Source organism: Macaca mulatta, chromosome 16 (assembly GCF_049350105.2).
Source record: "Macaca mulatta isolate MMU2019108-1 chromosome 16, T2T-MMU8v2.0, whole genome shotgun sequence".
NCBI lineage: Eukaryota > Metazoa > Chordata > Mammalia > Primates > Cercopithecidae > Macaca > Macaca mulatta.
The window spans coordinates 21,892,854-21,914,295 of record NC_133421.1 but is presented as its reverse complement, the minus strand read 5'-3'; the positions used below and the strand labels follow the sequence as shown (position 1 = coordinate 21,914,295).

General features: G+C 47.6%; 1 protein-coding gene across 4 annotated transcripts in view; it reads left to right on the top strand.

Moving 5' to 3' along the window:
- Positions 1 to 21,442, top strand: part of USP22 (ubiquitin specific peptidase 22) — a 43,664-nt gene that overhangs the window by 12,230 nt on the left and 9,992 nt on the right. For all 4 annotated transcript variants that reach the window (XM_015118820.3, XM_077970539.1, XM_077970540.1 and 1 more), the window contains 7 exons: positions 2,642 to 2,774; positions 9,464 to 9,577; positions 11,449 to 11,550; positions 12,747 to 12,916; positions 14,979 to 15,126; positions 17,910 to 18,015; positions 19,499 to 19,657. In XM_015118820.3, the coding sequence (XP_014974306.1) occupies positions 2,642 to 2,774; positions 9,464 to 9,577; positions 11,449 to 11,550; positions 12,747 to 12,916; positions 14,979 to 15,126; positions 17,910 to 18,015; positions 19,499 to 19,657 (932 nt within the window). The remainder of the gene's footprint in view (positions 1 to 2,641; positions 2,775 to 9,463; positions 9,578 to 11,448; positions 11,551 to 12,746; positions 12,917 to 14,978; positions 15,127 to 17,909; positions 18,016 to 19,498; positions 19,658 to 21,442) is intronic.

Below are 21,442 nucleotides of genomic sequence, written 5' to 3'. Positions count from 1 at the left end.
ATCTTTTTCTGAATCACCTGAGGGCTGATTGTAGACATCATGATAGTTTACCTCCTAAGAACTGGGATAGTCTCCTACATAAGCACAATACAGTTATCACACTCAGAGTTTAACTTTTCAAATAGTATTATCTAACATATATTGTCCAACTTTAAATGCCTGAATTGTTCCAATATCCTTTATGCCTTTAAAAATTTGCATATCGGATTCAATCCAAGATCATGGATTGCATTTGTTTTCATATGTCTTTAGATTTGGGTCATCTAGAAATTCCTAGCCTGTTTTTCTTTCATTACATGAATATTTTTGAAAGAGCTCAGGTCAGTCATTTTGCAGAAGTCTTTCAATTTGGACACGCCTCCCTACTTCTCAGGAGCAGATTCCAGATGGATCATGTTGGTCTGAGCACCCCACAGGCGCTGCCACGTTGTCCTCTGCACCTGCGTGCTCCGCGGCAGGGATAAGTTTGGTTAGGGTGGCGTTGGCCAGAGTTCTCTATTGTAGAGGTAATCTTTTCCTGTTTAATTGACTGAAGTAGTCTGGAGTGATACTCTGAAACTGTAGGTATCTATTGCCTTAATACACAAGTACACGTGTACATGCATACGTACGTACATACATACGTACATACATACACACACAAGCGGTCTGAATTCCATCTCTGTGGGTTCAATCACAAATCAAAGATATTTGGGGGAAGAAAGGGATAGGTGCATCAGTAATGAACATGTACAGACTTTTTCTTATCTCATTGTTCCTGAAACAATACACTGTAACTGCTAGCATAGCATCTACTTTGTATTAGGTATTGTAAGTAATCTAGAGATGATTGAAAGTTTATGGGAGGATATGCGTAGGTTCTTTGCAAGTACATTTTATATCAGAGACTTGAATATCCATGGATTTTGGTACCTGAGGGGATCCTGGAATCAATTCCTAGATACTGAGGGACAGTTGTATGTGTAACTTAATGTATTTTTCTATCCAGGTGACATTCACATAATACAATTAACCGTTTCAGAGGAATTGTTCAGCAACATTTTGTGATTCACACTGCTGTGCAGTCACTGCCCTACCTCTATCAAAATTGAAAACATTTTAATTTGTTCCTTGTTCTACCTGTTCCCAGCCCCGGCAACGTCCCATCTGAGTTGTGTTGGTGGATTTACCTATCCTGAGTATTTCATATAAACAGACTCATAGGATATGTGATCCTTTGTTTCTGGCTTCCTTCACTTAGCATGATGTTTTCAAGGCTAGTCTGTACTGTAGTGTGTGTCAGTACTTTACTCCTTTCTGTGGTGGAGTAATTAATATTCCATTGTGTATATGCTACAGTTTGTTCATCCACTCATCTGTTGATGAATATATGGACCATTTCTACTATTTTGACAGTTGTGAATGACACAAAATTTTTTTTTTTTTTTGAGACAGAGTCTCGCTCTGTCGCCCAGGCTGGAGTGCAGTGTCCGGATCTCAGCTCACTGCAAGCTCCGCCTCCCGGGTTTATGCCATTCTCCTGCCTCAGCCTCCCAAGTAGCTGGGACTACAGGCACCCGCCACCATGCCCGGCTAGTTTATTATTATTTTTTTTTTAGTAGAGATGGGGTTTCACCGTGTTAGCCAGGATGGTCTCGATCTGACCTCGTGATCCGCCCGTCTCGGCCTTCCAAAGTGCTGGGATTACAGGCTTGAGCCACCGCGCCCAGCCAACACAGTATTTTTTACCCAATGGTTCTAGCATCCACTGATGATTCTTGCCTGAATCGGTTATTACTATGATAAATATAAAATGAAGATCTTGTATTTTTGTCTTTCTACGATATTTATTAGATGGAATTCTGTGAAGAAGACTTTGTGTTTGTATAGTATTAATTTCTTTTTAAAAAAATCTGAGGGGTACGTAGTAGGTGTATATGTTTTATCAATCTGGACTTAGGGATTCTTTTAAAACTCAGTATAAATAAGTCTTCTTACTCATTTCTGTGCTCGAATCATGCAAATATTGGCAGTGGTGGCTGTCCCTTTTCACACATCCGGTTAGTATTGTGAGTCAGTGGCGCTCCTGGGTGGTTGGGGGTGTAAGGATTGGTTAGCACTGTGCTCATCATTGCCGTGATTAACATTTCAGGTTTCTGAGGTCTGTTTCTTGATAGTGCCCTGCTCCTTTTTCTTTCTTCTGTACTTTGCTTTGATTCATGTCTCCCTCCCTTTTTCTTATTGCTTCTAAATTTGCTGTGGTCCTGGAACCTGGATTCGCAAACCTGAAATGACGTCTGGGTTAAGGGTGACTAGGTGTGAGTTGCTGGCCTGCAGTGGGGATGGGAGCTGGGCTTGGGGTGCCCGTCAGGATCAGGAGGAGGAGGTGTGTGAACATCCCCGTAGCTTACAGGGTTTTGGCAGTTGTGGTTGTGGGCTGAGTTTTCTTATGGGGAGCTAGTTTTCAACTCAATGAAGTCCCGTTTGGGAGAATTGAAAGGATTAAACTGATCCTCTAGAGTGATAAGCCTTGGAGATGGAATTCAATTCCCTTGTCCTTTCCTCCAGTAGCTGTCTTGGGGGAATGCTTTGCTTGACTGTTTCCTCAGAGCACCCCTGTCCTATCACACAGTGCTCACCCTTCCTCTTCTCTGAATTTCAGGCCAAGTCCTGCATCTGCCATGTCTGTGGCGTCCACCTCAACAGGCTGCATTCCTGCCTCTACTGCGTCTTCTTCGGCTGTTTCACAAAGAAGCATATTCACGAGCATGCGAAGTCAAAGCGGCACAACCTGGGTGAGGCGAGCTTCTGGGATGGGTGGATAGTTGTGGCCCCTAAATTGCTACTGTTCAATTTTTAATTTGCAGTTCCACTCTTCCAAAAGTCCACTTTGTCATTTATCTCAAATAACGCATGCCCCTCACTGGTGACACTTGGCAAGGGAAGTGAAAGGGACAAGCCGAGCTCAGCTGAATTGCGCCCCCAGTTTGTCTTAGCATCACAGGGTTCTGAGTGAATGGCCTGCTGTGTCCAGCTGACTTCCTGTGAAAAGTTACACTGTCCCTGCTAATGAAACATCAGACCCTTTGAAACACATAGTTAGGAACACCTTAGGCAAACATTTATAAGGAAAGAGCTCCATGCAATGTGAGGTCCCTGAGGCCAGCGAGGGGTTGGATGTGCATTTTATGGCATTCAGCAATGGCCTTCAGCAATGGGTTTCATTGTTTCCAGTCACACAGTTCTTGAAAAGGCTCCCTTAGTACTGTGTGTGGCCTCAAGATTAATTTACCTTTCACAGCCTTACAAAATCAAACTCATTCTATATTCTAGAAGTTACATAAAACTCAGTTGTGCTCTTGACTTTTTCTTTTTTTTTTTTTTTTTTTGAGATGGATTCTTGCTCTGTCACCCAGGGTGGAGTGCAGTGGTTTGATCTTGGCTCACTGCAGCCTCTGCCTCCTGGGCTCAAGCAGTTCTCCTACCTCAGCCTCCCAAGTAACAGATTACAGATGCCTGCTACCACGCCTGGCTAATTTTTGTAATTTTAGTAAAGACGGGGTTTCACCCTGTTGGCCAGGTTGGTCTCAAAACTCCTGACCTCACATGATCCTCCTGCCTCGGCCTCCCAAAGTGCAAGGATTACAGGCATGAGTCACCGCACCTGGCTGGCTTTGTTTTCTGACTTTGTGCATTAAATGTTTTTTCTTCTACACGGTAGTGTTTTCCTTGGAATGCTGATGGAGTTGGCAGGATAGCCTTCAGAATAGCATTTTCAATGGGTCCAAGCCAGAGACCTGTTTTAGCTAATAGTTCATGTGAGCTTAGCAATTCCAGGTAAAGATATTTTTAGGCCTTTCCACCTCGAAGTTCTGTAATTTGATGCTCTCTTAAAAGCGTTAGCCTAGAAAGACCTATTGGAAACAACGTGTGAGTCCATTAGGTTACTGCACCTACGTCCCGTACAGCTCTCTACAAGGAGTACTCAGTAAAGGAGAAGACCCATGGATTTAACTGAGGCTGACACGAAAAGTGTGTCTGAATTTTTTTTTTTTTTTTTTTTTTGGAGACAGGGTCTTGCTTTGTCTGGAGTCCAGGCTAGAGTGCAGTGGTGCAGTCCTGGCTCCCTGCGGCCTTGACCTCCTGGGCTCAAGAGATCCTTCTACCTCAGCCTCTCATTAGGACCACAGGCACACACCGCCACACCTGGAATCCCAGCACTTTGGGAGGCCGAGTGACTTCCTATGTTTAAAAATTTTTTGTTGGCCGGGTGCGGTGGCTCACGCCTGTAATCCCAGCACTTTGGGAGGCCAAGGCAGGCAGATTATGAGGTCAGGAGATTGAGACCATCCAAGCCAACATGGTGAAACCCCGTCTCTACTAAAAATAACAAAAAAAATTAGGTGGGTGCAGTGGCGGGTGCCTGTAGTCCCAGCTACTTGGGAGGCTGAGGCAGGAGACTTGCTTGAACCCAGGAGGCGGAGGTTGCGGTGAGCTGAGATCGGGCCATTGTACTCCATCCTGGGCGACAGAGCGAGAATATGTCTCAAAAAAAAAAAAAATTGTAGAGGCAGGGTCTCACTGTGTTGCCTAGGCTAGTCTTGAACTCCTGGGCTCAAGCAGTCCTTCGGCTGTGGCCTCCCAAAGTGCTGGGATTACAGGCCTGAGCGACCATGCCTGGCCACAGTGTGTCTGATTTTGTTCCTAGTAATTTTTTTTCTGTTGTGTTTTAAAGAAGTGAGACGAGGGAGGAGCGGTGTGGCTTGCACCTGTAATCCCAGCACTTTGGGAGGCTGAGGTGGGCAAATTACCTGAACTCAGGAGCTCAAGACCAGTCTGGGCAACATGGTAAAATCCTGTCTGTACAAAAAAATTTAAAAATTAGCAGGGCATGGTGGTGTGTGCCTGTGGTCCCAGCTACTCACTCAGGAGGCTGAGGTGGGAGGATCACTTGAGCCTAGGAGGTCAAGGCTGTGGTGAGCTGTGATCAAGCCACTGCACTCGAACCTGGATGATAGAGCAAGACTCAAAAAAAATAAAAAAGAAGTGAGATGATTTTAAGGCAAAATATACCTTTGTCTTCTATGATGTGTTTATGATCCAGTTGTTTTCTTATGGACATCTGGAAGCTGTCACCTCAGTATCACACTGTGTAATGGCGCCGTCTCAGCTCACTGCAACCTCTGCCTCCCAGGTTCAAACGATTCCCCTGCCTTAGCCACTCGAGTAGCTGGGATTATAGATGCACACCAACATGCCCAGCTAATTTTTGTATTTTTGTAGAGAGGGGGTTTCACCATGTTGGCCAGGCTGGTCTTGAACTCCTGACCTCAGGTGATCCATCCGCCTCAGCCTCCCAAAGTGCTGGGTTTACAGGCTTGAGCCACCACGCCTGGCCCAGTTAACCATTTTTAAGTCTACAACTCGGTGACATTTAGCACATTTACAGTGTTGTGTGTCCTCCACCTCTCTAGTTCAAAACTTTTTTGCACCGTAGAGGAATGCGCTATTAACAGATCACCGCCTGTCGCTCTCTCCTGTCCCTTGGTGACTGGAATCTGCTTTCCGTCTCTGTGGGTTTGCCTATCCTGGATATTTCATATGTGTGGAATCATATAACATGTGGCCCTTTGTGTCTGGCTTCTTTCTGCTAGCATGCATTTGTGATTCATCCGAGTTGTGTTATGGATTAGTATTTCATTCCTTCCTATGGCTCAGTCACGCTCCATTGTGTATGTAGACCACATTTTTCATCCGTTCATCTGCTGATGGACGTTTGGGTTGTTCCCACCTTCTTGGCTCTTAGGAATAGTGCCACTATGGACATCATGTGTAATTCTAGGGGGACATGTTTTCATTTCTCTTGGATGTACACCTAGAAGTGAGCTGGCAGGGTCATCAAATCACTCTGCTTAACTTATGTGAAGCACCATCTTTTCTTTTGTGGCTGCACCATTTTAATTCCCACCGGTGATGGACAAGCTTTCCAGTTTGTGCACATCCTTGCCAACATTTATTTTTTAATACCCCTCATAGTGAGTGTGAAATGGTATCTCATTGTGGCTTTTGTTTTCATTTTCCTAATGACCAATAATGTTTAATATTTTTTCATGTGCCTTTTGGGCCATTTGTATGTTTGGAGAAATACCAGGTCACATCCATTGCGTTTTTTTAATCGGACTGTTCGGTGGTGGTTGCTCTTCGTATGTACACATGCACATTATACAGTGTGTGCGTGTGTTGCGGTGCGTGGGTATATTCTGGATGCTGGACTCTGCGCAGATGTATGATTTGCAAATGTTTTCTCCCTTTCTGTAGGTTCTTTTTAGTTTCTTGATAGTGTCCTTTGAAGCACAGGATCAGATGTTTTTAATGGTGATGAAGTCCAGTTTCTTTTTTCTTTTCTTTCTTTTTTTGAGACACTATCTCACTCTGTCACCCAGGCTGGAATGCAGTGGCACAGCCACAGGTCACTACAGCCTCAGCCTCCCAAGCTGAAGTTGTCCTCCCACCTCAGCCTCCTAAGTGGCTGGGACCACAGGTACGCACCCCCATGCCTGGCTAATTTTTTGTATTTTGTGTAGAGATGGGGTTTCACCATGTTTCCAAGGTGATCTTGAACTCTGGGCTCAAGTGATCCTCCCGCCTCCGCCTCCCAAAGTGCTGGCATTCCAGGTGTGAGCTGCCGCCATCCAGCCAAGTTTATTCTTTTTGTTGCTGGTGGTTTTGGTGTCAGATCTAAGAATTGCTTACCAAATCCGAGGTCGCGAAGACTTGCCCCTGTGTTTTCTTCTACGAGTTTTATACTTTTGGTTCTACTATTTAGGTCTGTGATCCATTCGAGTTAATTTTTGTATACGGTATGAGGTAAGGATTTGTATGTGAATATACAGTTGTCCTAGCAGCATTTGTTAAAGAGATATCCTCTCCCCTCGAATGGTCCTGACGCCTTGTGGATGTCAGTTGGTTTTAGGCAGTGGGAGTGTTGCAGTGTGAAGGCGTCTTAAAGAAGGCCTAAATCTAGAAGGATTTACGTAGTAGGCCCTGGAATGGTGATCTGTCTTCCCAGGGTAGAGTTTTTGTTGTCAGCTATATGTGTGGGCTGTTTTTCACGGAATGTCTCGGCCTTACTGTAAATTCTCATCACCCTTATTGTAAACTTGTCTCTGTCAGGATTTCTCTGTGATGTCCATGTGCTGGGGCTGTACTGCTGATGAACAGGAAGTGGCAAAGGGTTGATGGCTGAGCTCTGCGACAGCTCCCACCAGGACTTTAACATCGTTGTTGGCATTTTGTGAATTTTTTGAGTAGGGCAGAAGGTAGCCTTGGGAATCTTAAACTGCTATTTTGAGTTTCAACAGATCTGCTTTGGAAGACTTCAAAGAGCTACCACAGTCTAAGTCATAGTAGCTTAAGACATGAAATAGAATAAAACTGATGTTCCAAGACTTCCCTGTTTATCTGGGGATGCACTTAAATTATATACTAACCTAACCATCACACAGCCCTGGGAAGCACTAGTGCAGTTGCTATCAGCATCTTACCGCAGAGGAAACTGAGGCTCAGAGGCGTGGAGTAACTGATGAAGGGTACACAGTTGGCAGGTGGCAGAGTGAGGGCTGGTGCCAGTTACTCTCAGTCCATGCTCTTTCCTCTGTGCCTTGCTGCTTCCCAGGTGTCTGACATTGCGTGGATTTAAGCCCCACTCTTCCCCCCACTTTTTTGTTTTTGGGAGACAGAGTCTGCCACTCTCGCCCAGGCTGGAGTGCAGTGGTGCAATCTTGGCTCACTTCAGTCAAGCCATCCTTCCACCTAAGCCTCCTGAGTAGCTGGGACCATAGACATGCACCACCACACCCGGCTAATTTTTGTAGAGATGGGGGTTCACCATGTTGCCTAGTCTGGTCTTGAACTCCTGAGCTCAAGTGATCCACTCACCTCAGCTTCCCAAAGCGCTGGGATGACAGGTGTGAGCCACCATGCTGAGTTTCTCTTCCAGTTTCACACCTTTCTCCTTCTCAGCCTCCCGAGTAGATGGGAGTACGGGCACGTGCCACCATGCCCGGCTAATTTTTTGTACTTTTAGTAGAGACAGGGTTTTACCGTGTTAGCCAGGATGGTCTCCATCTCCTGACCCTCATGATCCACCCGCCTCGGCCTCCCAAAGTGCTAGGATTACAGGCGTGAGCCACCGCGCCTGGCCAACCCCGGTTGTTTTTAAATTGTTAAATGGAGACAGTACCTTTTTTCAGGCACTCAGAGGACTTTATCTCACTTGCTTTTATAAATAAAATAATTAAGAGCCCAAGCTATTAGTCCTATTTTATTTTATTTTATTTTATTTTTTTGACTTTTTACAAATTATTCCTTTTAACAAAGAAAGCAAAAGTGGATATTTCCATAAAATAAAGGTTTATGTTGACAATTAAAAACTGGACATGCACACGATTAGAAAGTTCAAATGACACAAAAAGGTATACTTCTCCTTGAAGGAAACGACTATGAACAGTTTCTTGTGACTGTTTTAGAAAATTGAAATTCATACATACATATTGTATCTCTTCTTGTTTGTAAAAAGAATATACTAGTATTACTATAATTTTTTTATTTTTATTTTTTGAGACAGAGTCTCGTTCTGTTGCCCAGGCTGGAGTGCAGTGGCAAGATCTTGGCATACTGCAACCTCCCCTTTCCAGCTTTCAGCTATTCTCATGCCTCAGCCTCCCAAGTTGCTGGGGTTACAGGCGTGTGCCACCATGCCTGGCTACTTTTTGTACTTTAGTAGAGATGGGGTTTCACCGTGTTGACCAGGCTGGTCTTGAACTTCTGGCCTCAAATGATCTGCCCACATCGGCTTCCCAAAGTGCTGGGATAACAGGCATGAGCCACAGCTCCCAGCCTATTAGTCCCGTTTTATAGAAGATGCAGTTGAGAAACTGTGGTGGAAGACCCACCTTCAGGTAACTCTGGGTCAAGATGTCAATGAAGGTCATCTGATAAGAAACTATTTTCCCCCTGTCCTTAAGGTAAGAGTAGCAAATGCCGCCAATCACAAAAGTCACAGCAAGTTGCTGTCACATTCTTTATGGTGATGGTGTCAGGAATCTAGATGGAGGGAAGCATAGTCACTCCGTGTCAGGTGGCCAGGACTGAAAATATCCAATGCAGTTGTACCAGTTTTAAATACCACGCAGAGAAGGTGGCAGAGGTCCCGATCCTGGAGTATTGGCTGCTTTGAAAAGTATGTGTGGGTTGCCTCTGTTTTTTAGACACCTCAGCCCTGGGTGTGAGCTGCCAAACACAGTGCATGCCCCTCACCTGCTCAGGATAGGAGACCCCACTGGACTGGCTTCCCCACTTGTGCATAGGAAGGTGCTATGGACAGTCAGTGTCTACAGAACCTCACTGTGTTTAACTCTGCCTTGCAGCCTTACCCTGTGGTTTTTAATTCAATCGGTTTCTCCTCCCTCCTTTCTCTCCTCAGCCATTGATCTGATGTACGGAGGCATCTACTGCTTTCTGTGCCAGGACTACATCTACGACAAAGACATGGAAATAATCGCCAAGGAGGAGCAGCGGAAGGCTTGGAAAATGCAAGGTTTGGTTCCGCCTCAATTTACCTGCTTGATCCTGCAGTTCCCTCATGTCCATCAAGGGCAGACCCAGTAGGAGAAAGAGAAGTAGCTAGGTGGGAAGTGGTGGGCTGGTGGGAACAGGCCCCCTACCTTCCCCTAGGGCCCACAGTGGAGTCAGCTGAAGCTGTGCGCACGGCTGGGGAGGGGGCTAGCGTTGAGGCATGCATAGCTGCCTGTTTGCCTGGGACTGCTTCCAAGGTGTTCCCTTGCAGGTCCCCCAGGGCCCGCAGCTGGGTCAGGGGAACAACTCCAGCAGTACTTAAGCTCTCCCACAGCGCACCTGCAGATGTGGGGCTGAACCAGTGTGGCGAGGTCACACCTCTCGGGGACAGGCGACTCCGTATCTGGACGTCCCTGAGTGGTTTGCCCTCAGCTCTGTTGAATTCTAGCAAGCGATCTCTTTGCAGTAATGTTATGTGTAAACATACCTCCTTCCTCCCAGGAGAGCAGACTATTTTCTGATCAGTTGTCGTAGAATCTGTTTTAAAACTCTGGACTGTTTGGGTGATGTTAAATCCATGTCAGCAGCGTGAACCCACCACATGGAAACAGAGTCTCCCAGCAGCTCCACTGCACAGTCAGATCCTTGCAATCCTGTGAGCTGCCCTCGTGGCTCTTGCACCAGTGTGGGTTTCGCACTTGCTGTGGCCTCTCTGTGGCCACACGCTCTGGTTATTGGCTGCACGGAGGGAGAGGGGCAAACATTTGCTTTATCATTTATTTCGTCTTGGCTTCCCTGAGTTTGTTTGTGTTTTTTTTTTGGTTTTTAATTCTGACAGATGCTCGTAGTGGTTGACAGTGATAGCGACATAGTGGCAGGTGTGGTTTGCCCCAGTTGACAGGTGAGCACCTGATCTCTCCAGTAGCAAAGCCATCGCTGTTGGCAAAGGAAACATATGAACCTGACACCTGTTTTACGTTCTTGCCTTGATTACTCTGCACTGAACACACCGCAGTGTTTTGAGAAGGGAGGAATAGCAACAAGGGCTCTTTCAGTGAGCAGAGTTACTTGTGTTTAACAAGTCTTTTCTGGAGCAGTCTTTGACTTGTGTTCCCTCTTCTCAGGGAACACTCTCAGAAATGTAATAACATTGTGACTAAGTGTGGGTGTATTGTTTTGTGCAGAGCATTTAAAGCACAGGCCTAAGAAATGTATGTCCAGGATTAAAATGGAATTCTTCTAGAATCATTTTATAATTCCATCTATCCAACATGACGTGTCTCTTAAAGTATTTTGAAGTATTCATAAATGTTGGTTGGCATGGAACAAGTACCTCTGAGTGCATAGGGTATGCGTTGAATGGAATACGATGCCGATTAGCATTTCTACCACTCTCTTTAAATATTTTGTGGCACGCACATTTTTAACTGTTGGATCTATTTTAGTTTGGTAACTCTACGCTGTGTTTATGCTATTTCAGTTTGCTGAAAAGTGCATTGCTCTCTCCTTCAATTTCACTTGTTTGCAGGAGAATCCTTCATGTAAGTTCCCGTTGGTGCTGATGCTGCCATCTGTGTGCTGAAGGATGGAAGACATTTGAAAAACAACTGTTTCGGCATTGGCTTTGGGGTAGTTTTGACTGGAGGTGCTGCTTTTCTTCTTGCAGGAAACGTAGCTCACATGCTCATGCCCTCTGTGAGAAGCTCCTTTAAGTGTTGTGTGTAGCCCGTGTCAGCACAGTCGAGTTTGAGAAAGCCGTGGTGCTGTGGATGTCGCCCACTGAAATATGCATCCTGACAGACAGCACAGCGCCACAGCTTTTATGCGTAAGCACACTTGATGTGAAAATGTAGCTAATAGCACTTGGAACTATCCTTCATCTGCTTGCTTTAGGCGCTGGAGAGAAGTTTTCAACTTGGGAACCAACCAAACGGGAGCTTGAACTGCTGAAGCACAACCCAAAAAGGAGAAAGATCACCTCGAACTGCACCATAGGTGGGTGGAGGGCGTCATCACTCAGCTGGGTTTCTTTCCGGGCTTTAAAAGTAAATACAGAATTGTGAGTTTCGTAAATCCACATGATTCTGTTGAAGCCCTGCATAACTGTCACTCATCGATGTGCTCAGCGACCAGCTCTTGAGCACCTGCTTTCTGCAGGGACCTGCAGTGGGCGTGGGGTGCAGAGTGATGTGTGGCGATGGCCCTGCCCTCACAGCCTTCGGTGTCTGTGTGGGTAAAGGGACTCAAGTTGATTCTGGCCAGGGTGAGGCTGGGCACAGTAATCTTCAGGGAGAGAAATGTGTGTGAGTGTAAGTGTTCGCTGAATTTTCTACAAATTGAGGGAATACCCTTTAGAACTTTTTTTTTTTTTTTTTTTTTTGAGACAGAGTCTTGCTCTGTCGCCCAGGCTGGAGCGCAATTCACTGCAGCCTCCGAGCAGTGATCCTGGGCCCAAGTGATCCTTCCATCTCAGCCTCCTAAGTAGCTGGCATTGCAGGTGCACACCACCATGCTTGGTTAATTTTTGTGTTTTGCGTAGAGACGTTTCACCGTGTTTCCCAGGCTGGTGTCGAACTCCTGGGCTCCAGTGATCCTCATGCCTTGGCTTCCCAAAGTGCTGGGATTACAAGTATGAGCCCCTGCACCTGGCCCTAGAACATTTTTTTAAAAAAATTATTATACTTTAAGTTCTAGGGTACATGTGCACAACGTGCAGATTTGTTCCATATGTATACATGTGCCGTGTTTGGTGTGGTGCACCCATTAACTCGTCATTTACATTAGGTATATCTCCTAATGCTATCCCTCTCCCCACCCCACGACAGGCCCCGGTGTGTGATGTTCCCCTTCGTGTGTCCAAGTATCCTAGAACATTTTTAAAAAGCTGTTTTGTTTGTTTGTTAGGCTCCACTCTGACCTGGCCTGGTGCCGTAGAAACTATATTTGTGTAATTCTGTCAAAGCATACAATGGCCGAAGTGGGAGGGGGCGATGGTGGTGGACATTCTTCAATACCGTTCGTGTAGAAGTGGCGTAAAAACTAGCAAAATGCGATACCTCATCGTTTTCCGGCTTCTTGAATGAATGAATGAAAGAAAATGAGTACGTAGAGGTAGAGGAAGCTGCTGGGATCCAGCGGCACCTGTGGCTCAGCACATGGGTAACCCTGGCTCTCCGGCGACTTGTGTCCAGGTCTGCGCGGGCTCATCAACCTTGGGAACACGTGCTTCATGAACTGCATCGTGCAGGCGCTGACCCACACGCCACTTCTGCGGGACTTCTTCCTGTCTGACAGGCACCGCTGTGAGATGCAGAGCCCCAGCTCCTGTCTGGTCTGTGAGATGTCCTCACTGTTTCAGGAGGTGAGCACCATTGACTAATGCAGGGGAGCATTTCTGTTACTTTGTTTCCACTTTAAAAAAAAAATTCAATAGGGTGGACCCTGATAAAGAGAGATACATTTAGAACCTTTTGTAGTAAGTTACTGTTTAATATACATGTCTATTATGGAAAACACAGTTTTCCAAAAAGGGAAGACCTGACATGATTTGGGGGGACGGGCTGCTGACTCAGAACGAGGAAGAGCTCTTTGAGAGGCGTGTGGCAGAGAGTTCCCTGGCGGGTGACATTTGTCTCTAAAGGCGGGTGATTCTCCCCATTCCTCTTCCTCCATGGTCTACCTTCCTGGCTCAGAAAGGCATGCATGTGCCACCCTCCTGCGCCCTGGTATGTGGGTCTCCTCTGCTGCCAGGCCTCTCTAAGCATGCCCAGTCAGAGCCTCTGTCCTCATGAGCTACGTGCTACACGTTGGCAGTTCTTGTGGGCTGCATGTGTAGCATTCCTGTCCACGTCTGTCCCTGGCGTCAGAGCATGGCAGCGCTCAGGGCAAGGCGTATCACGGCTGCCGCCTCAGCCCCCACCGGCTCCGTGACTCAGACATGCTTCTCAGAGCTGAAGCAGCTCAGTTACCTCAACTAATAACCAGGCTGGTGCCTGTTCTTCAGGTGCCTTGCACAGCAGCCAGCCAACAGCCCTGGCCTGTTTCTGTTGGTAACCTCTGAGAGACGCAGCCATGCCGGCTCACTCGTGTATGTCTGGTCATTGGTCACTTTTGTGGAGTTGCAGAGTTGAGCTCTGCAACACAGCTGCAGAGTTGAGCGTTTGGACAGAGGCTATTCAACCTGGAAAGCTGAAATTATTTACTGCCTGGGCCTTTCAAAAACAGATTGCCAGCCTCTGGTTGTGCCTAAGCCATTTCCTCAAAGTACCTGCAATGTGCCATAACTGCTGGGGGCACGGCCCAAATAGGAGAGAGGAGGGGGCAGCTGGGAAGTTGGTGGGTGGTTGTGTCACTGACTTTGGTGATAAGCTCCTTGTGTTAGATTGTTTTTAGACTCAGGTTTGTTAAGGTGTAAATTACAGTCACATCCACCTTTTAGTGTATAGATAGATGGGTTTTGATGAATGCATAGTTTTGTAACTGCTGCTACTCAAGATGAAGAGCCGTCACCTCCCCAAACTCCCTCATGCCCCTCTGAAGTCAACCCCTCGTCCCCAGACCCCGGCAGCCGCCGATCTGTCTTCGGTCCCTTGAGCGTCCTTTACCAGCACATCATACGGATGGATGCATGCAGGAAGTAGCCTTTCAGAATCTGGCTGTCCCTACTTAACATAATACTGGGTGGATTCACCCGTGTCTTGCGCGCATCCATGACGTGTGCTTTCGATGGCTGAGTTGGGTTCCATTATGTAGATGGGCTATGGTTGTCTGTTTCCCAATTCAGACACATTTGGGTGGTCTATGGTTTTGGGGTTTTTTGATGAGGAATAAAACTGTCATGAATTCTGTATTTGCACAGGCAAGACCCTTCTGTGGGTCTGACCTGGTGAGGAAGCCGTGGGATAGAAGGTGTGCTGCTGGGTCTGGGTCCTGAATGGAGCTGGTGGAGAGGATTGATTGGCTGGCAAGCCCTGAGCTCATTCCTGTTAGCCTCAGAGCCAGAGAGTCCTGTGGCTGATGCTGGTGAATTCTGCATCATCACAGTGATGTGCTTCCCTTTGTGGCGGTGCTGGTGTCCATGGGCCGGAGTGGTTTGGCTGGTGCTTTGAGGAAACTAGTATTGGGCAAATCGAGTCACTTTTATTTGCATGTGATCTCATAGTAGCAAGTCATAATTCATCTTTTAGGCTTATATGTGGAAAACTAGATGGTGGAAAGGTAAAAATTCATATGAGGACTCAAAAAGTCCAATGAGCCCAGATAAAAATAGACTTTGCAAAAAGTAGAAAAGTAAAATTGAACCATTTGTGTCAAATGAACCACAGCCAATGGTAGGCATCTGATAAAGGTTTTGATTGTGTGTACTCTGTGTTCAGAGTCTACATTTATTCCTGACAAGGTTTCCTTTCCCCACCCTCTGGCAGTTTTACTCCGGACACCGGTCCCCTCACATCCCTTATAAGTTGCTGCACCTGGTGTGGACCCACGCGAGGCACCTGGCAGGCTACGAGCAGCAGGATGCCCACGAGTTCCTCATCGCGGCCCTGGACGTGCTCCACCGACACTGCAAAGGTGGGCGCTGGGCTCTGTGCCCTCCACCAGCGCAGGATGTTTTCCTCGAAGGGGAAGGAAGCAAAGCGAGCGTGTGCGCTCGTGCAGAAAGGGGCACAGGTGACACGTTCCATTGTTTTGTAGCCTTTGTTGTCATTTGTTTCTGAGGTCACCATAACTAATGACCTCAGAGAGGCTCCTCCTGGTTTGTTTTTAAGAGGCGAGGAAGTAGTTCCAGCAGTATGGCAGGTCCTCAGTGACCCATCACAGTGAACAGCAAGTTCTTGGAGCCCTCTTGGGCCTGTGCTTTGAGGCCCCTGCCTGCCTTGGCATTTCTGGGATCCTGTGGGTTATCAGGCCTGAGGCTTCTGGACATCCCCCAAACACATTCAGCCAGCCGTCTCCTTCCCCTTGGGGACTCTCCAGAAGGACTAGTGGTTGCTCTGAAATAGCCGGAGAGCTGGGACACAGGACGAGCAAAGCTTCTCTTGGGGTCTCATTGGGCCTGGGCCATCTCCCACAACATCGTCCCACAGCCTGGCCCCAGGGTGGGGCCCTCACGAGGTTCTCAGAGGTGTGTGCTGTTGATAGTTGGCGGGGGCAGCTCTTAGGGCTGGAGGTGGGAGGCTAGGACTGAATGACTTCAGCCAAGATCGGCTCCTCAGCACTCCTCACGGTGGAGATCCCAGTGTGAGAGACCTGCAGCTGAAGTCTGTCTCTACAGGCAGAGAGACTGAGGGGTGATTCTCACACAGTGGGCTGGTCACTTGCAGGCCTTCCTAAAGCCCGTGCTGGCGTTTCTGATTCAGCAGGTCTCCGGGGGGCGAGGGCTGCTTCACTCCTACTTGGTTGCCAGCCGATGCTGATGCTGCTGGTTCAGATGCCACACTCTGAGAAGCCATGCCCTCAGCTAACAGGGCACCTGGTTGCTTGTGAGTTACCTGTGGCTTCTGGGCTGGCACAGCTAGTTGTAGGCGATATCCTACCGGTTAATTTTAACTTGGAGTCTTTTAGAGAACAGAGTCCTGTTCTGACAGTTCACCGAGTTGAACAGCCTGGTGGGCTGGCCTTCCCATCGCTTCTCACCAGTCTCAGGGCTGTGCAGCCGGGGCTAGGCGCTGACGCACACCCTATGGGTTCTGAGATCACAGCCCAGAAACAACCCACAGTTGAGCTAAAATGGCTGGTTTTGGTCAAATGTGACTGGATTCTGTTTTCTTCTGGTGCTTTTTTTTTTTCCTTCTGAAAAACTGCGTGATCCTTTTAATTCTTACCCTAGAAATCAAATGAAAGTTACTTAGTGTTTAGTAGCTTAGGTAGAGTTTTATTTCCTAGTATGATTTATGAGAGGAAAGAGCACTGTGGAAGTCGACTACGCTGTTATCTCAAGCACCTAGTCAGAATAACGAAGAGCGTTCTGCAAGCAGCAGAAAGATGTTCTAAAAATCACTTGTTCAAAAATGCATCGCTGTTAAAATAGTCATATGACCAAAAATGTGACCAAACCACTGACGTGCTTCTGACAGAATTCCCTTGGAAATGTCTGATGTCGGGTTCTTCTGTTTAGAAACGTGGTTGCCAGAGCCATTTAGCAAGGTGGCCTGGCCATGTGCCCTTGGTTACGTGCAGTTGTTTATCCTTTTGGCCTCCACGGCATCTTTCTGTTTATCGACTTTTGTTTTGTTTTCTTTTGTTTTTGAGTCAGAGTCTCACTGTCTCGCCAGGCTGGAGTGCAGTGGTGCGATCTCAGCTCACTGCAACCTCTGCCTCCTGGGTTCAAGTGATTCTCCTGCCTCAGCTTCCTGAGTAGCTGGGACTACAGGCGTGTGCCACCACACCCAGCTAGTTTTTTGTATTTTTAGTAAAGATGGGGTTTCACTGTGTTAGCCAGGATGGTCTTGATCTCCTGACCTCGTGATCCGCCCGCCTCGGCCTCCCAAAGTGCTGGAATTACAGGCGTGAGCCATCGCGCCCGGCCATTCTGTTCATCATTCTTTGCGTCTTCCTGTATGGATATTCTTGTCTCCTAACATTTTGTCCCATGAATTTGAGATCCCTCTCAGAAGACTAAATGGCCACTCTCTATTCCTCTGTCATGATTCAGTGTCTTTGAACTGTGACATATATACAGGTGGCCTCGTGCCCTGTCCCCACTGTCTAGTGAAGTTATTTAGAATATGTATTCCACGTATGAATTAAGTTCTGCTACTTAAGTTTCTTCTTTGCAGATCCGCACACATGAATATGAATGAAGCGTGTATTGAATAGAGAGGATGGGAGTGGCACTTCCAGATGCAACTGACTGGAAGACACCCTGTCCCCCGGGGGCTCCAACTGATGAGGACAGCCTGAGAGTGTCCTGCGGTGTCACTTTCTGAACTCGGGGCACCATGCTACCTAGTCAGGGAGTGGGGTTGTATGGGGCTTCCCCAGGTGTACCTGGCCCACCGTATGTTCAGCTGTCTCACCGGAACAATATTGATTCAGTCATTCTTTGTATGAAAATGGGAATCAATTACCCTGCTCAGTCATTGGGCTTTAGGTGGGTTTTCTTGGCGAGATTGAAGCTGTGGGGCTCTTAGGGAATGAGAAAAAGGAACATTGAAAATCCAAGTGCTGTAATTTCTCATCACATTAAAATAACAAGGAGACCCTCTGCTAAAATGAGGCATGTCCTCATGTGGCCTTTTAAAGCACCGGCCCTGGCTTCCCCAGGCCTCTGCAGGGTGAACTGCTCTTTCCTTAGAGACTCCCCATCTTTGGGGCGCGCAGATGCTAATCCCAGAGCCGTGGTCTGTCCCCAGGTGATGACAACGGGAAGAAGGCCAACAACCCCAACCACTGCAACTGCATCATAGACCAGATCTTCACGGGCGGGCTGCAGTCAGACGTCACCTGCCAAGTTTGCCAGTAAGTGAGAGGCTGCGTGCTCGGCAGTGTCAAACCCTCTGGGGCCGTACTGACATCCTCCCAGTCTCCAGAGCTGTGTGTGCTCTGAGAGGTCTTTAAGGAGGCTGCAAGAAAAATGATTAACAGCTGCCCTGAGAGTGAAGGCTGTGGGGTGGGGGTGCTTCCTCTTGGTGGAGGTGTCCCCTTGGGATGCGAGCCCTTTGTGTTGAGGTCTTGGCTGTTGTCCACAGCCAGCAGTGTGTTCTTGGAAGCTTCCCCCATTTCTCATCTTACAGCCCTTGACCCAGGGACCAAGTAAAATAGCCCTCTTCAAGAAGGCGTGGCTCCTGCATGATGGATTGTTTGCATACGTGCTTCAGAGTGTGTTGGTTTTCATTATTTTATGGTTTCTGGTTCCATTTTCTCTGCTGTAGTGGCCCTGATTCTTCTCGGGTGTGGTCTCTGCTTAGAGCCCCAAGCGTTGAGTGCAGGGAGAATCCACTGCTTTGTTAGGTCAGAGGGACCCTCTCATCCAACCTCAGTGCATGCTGCTGGTATTTTTTTTTTTTTTTTTTTTAAGGCATGGGGTCTTTTTTATTTTGCCCAGGCTGGCCTTGAACCCATGGGCTCAAGCGATCCTCCCTCCTTAGCCTCCCAAGTAACTGGGACTACAGGCGTGGGCCTCTGTGCCTGGCTCTGTTCTTTACTCTAGTTGAAGTTTTAAAAACCCTGGACGTGATGCGCCGAAATTTTTCAGAACCCGGAATGGATCGTCACTTCTAAACTGTTTAAGACCAGCAAATATCGGGAAAGGCCAGTGCTGCCTGTGTCACGGGGCTGTTTTCTGTAAGGAGCGTAGACCGTTAGGGGCCTTGGCTCTGAGCATTAGAAACCGAGTTTGCTCTGAGCAATTTGGACCTTCTCGCTGTCCCTTAACTGCTGAATTCCATTAGCAGGAGATTGTCTCAAGATTTAAATCCTGTGTAAATATCAAGAGTAAATTTCCCAGTCTGCGAGTTTTCATTTTTTGTATTGTTAAATAAATTTCTAGCAAGGAACTGGCCTTGTGAAATGCAGCATTGAATAGCCACACTCCATGAAGAAGTGTGTGTAGGTCTCCAGTGTCACCTAGGGTCACAGGCCCCAAGTTCTAGATGCAGCTGAGATAGACCTGCGGATTCAATTCAGAGCCTCTGACGGGACCCATGAGTTTATCCTCCTCCTAAGTCCCTCGGTGACTGTGATGGTCTCCAGACTGGGAAGCCCTTGTTTGAGGAGCGCCCCTCGCCTTCCGAGTTCACACATGCCCCTCCCCAGGGCCACCTTGGGAACTAGGACACGTTGGGTGTGAGCACGGCTGCTCTCGCTCCTGCCCCATCCCACCTGAGTGTCACTGCAACAAAGGGCACAGCGAGGAAGGGATGTGGGAATGGCCTCCCCCGCAGGCTGCCTCAAGCTGGGCTGGTGTCAGTCCTCACAGCCATTGTTTTCCCTCTGCTTCCAGTGGAGTCTCCACCACCATCGACCCCTTCTGGGACATCAGCTTGGATCTCCCCGGCTCTTCCACCCCGTTCTGGCCCCTGAGCCCAGGGAGCGAGGGCAACGTGGTAAACGGGGAAAGCCACGTGTCGGGAACCACCACGCTCACGGACTGCCTGCGACGGTGAGAGGCCTGCACCCACACGGCCAGGGCGAGTCTTCTGGCGGGAAGGCTGTGCTCCATCAGGACCAAAGCAGGCTCTTTCACATGCCCAGGACAGAGCCTGGGCAAAGATGCGGCATTGCCTGGGTTGGCTGTAGTCTCTGGTGCTAGTTCGTCCTTTGTTTTGACCAGATGACTCGATATTTCTGTCCCCCAGCTTTGCACAGCACCAGGTGTTGGTGTCAGCATCTGCTATTCCAACCTCCGCATGTAAATGAACCCAGAGCCAAACTGGATGCTCCCTTAGCCCTTGTTCTAATCACCTACCCCGGAGTGTGAGCTGAGACGCGCCTGGCCGTCTCCCCATGGTCCACAGCCTTCTCTGCACATGATTGAAACTTAGTTGTGATGTTCTGTACTCTTAGGGCTGTTTTTGAAATTGTGCATGTACTGCTTCATTTGGGATAAGTAGTAATATTTACAAAGTGATTTTTTTGTTTGTTTGTTTTTGGAGACAGAGTCGTGCTCTGTCGCCCAGGCTGGAATGCAGTGGTGTGATTTCTGCTCACTGCAGCCTCTGCCTTCCAGGTTAAGGTGATTCTCCTGAGTAACTGGGACTACAGGTGTGCACCACCATGCCTGGCTGATTTTTGTATTTTTAGTAGAGCGGGGGTTTTACCATGTTGGCCAGGCTAGTCTCGAACTCGTGATCTCAGGTGATCCACCCGTCTTGGCCTCCCAGAGTGCTCACAGGCGTGAGCCACCACAACTGTGAGTGATTTTTTTTAAAAAATGTATTTAAGTAGCTGTAGCATACAATTGTAAAGACAGCGGAAAACCTTCTTAAACTTTATTGTTTTATAGTCTTGTATTTGCATCAATTAAACATAATGCAGAAGAGTCCTTGTTGAATGGAAGTATCCCTTAGAAGAGGTATGAGCCTTTGGTTTCTGTCTGGCTGCATAGTCAGCAGGACCAAAGTTGCATGTTTATTTTATTTTTTGAGATAGGGTCTTGCTCTGTCATGCAGGCTGGAGTGCAGTGGTGTCATCATAGCTCACTGCAACCTCGATCTCCTGGGCTCAGCCTTGGTCTCCTGCCTCGGCCTCCTGAGTAGTTGGGACTACAGATGCGTGCCACCATGCCTAGCTGATTTTGTGATTTATTTATTTATTTATTTATTTATTTATTTTTGAGACGGAGTCTTGCTCTGTGTAGAGTGCAGGCTAGAGTGCAGTGGTGTGATTTCGGCTCACTGCAAGCTCCACCTCCCCGGTTCAAGCAATTCTCCTGCCTCAGCCTCCCAAGTAGCTGGGACTACAGGTGCCCGCTACCATGTCTGGCTAACTTTTGTATTTTTAGTAGAGACGGGGTTTCGCCACATTGGCCAGGGGGTCCCAAACTCCTGACCTTAGGTGATCCACCTGCCTTGGCCTCCCGAAGTGCTCGAATTAGAGGTGTGAGCCACACCGCGCCAGGCCTTTTTTCTTTTTTTGTAGAGACAGAGTCTTGCCACATTACTCAGGCTGGTCTTGAACTCCTGAGCTCAAGCGATCCCCCCACCTTAGCCTCCCAAAATGCTGGTATTACAGACATGAGCCACTGTGCCCTCCTGAAAGTTTGCATGTTTCGAATTTTGAAAGCATCAACTTTGTTACCTTGTTAAGGCCACATAATAGAGTATCATATTTTTTAATTTGGAAAACTACCTCAGATAAACAATGAAAACCAAAACCTTTTTATTTATTTATTTTTTTCTTTTTGAGATGGAGTCTTGCTCTGTCGCCAGGCTGGAGTGCAGTGGCG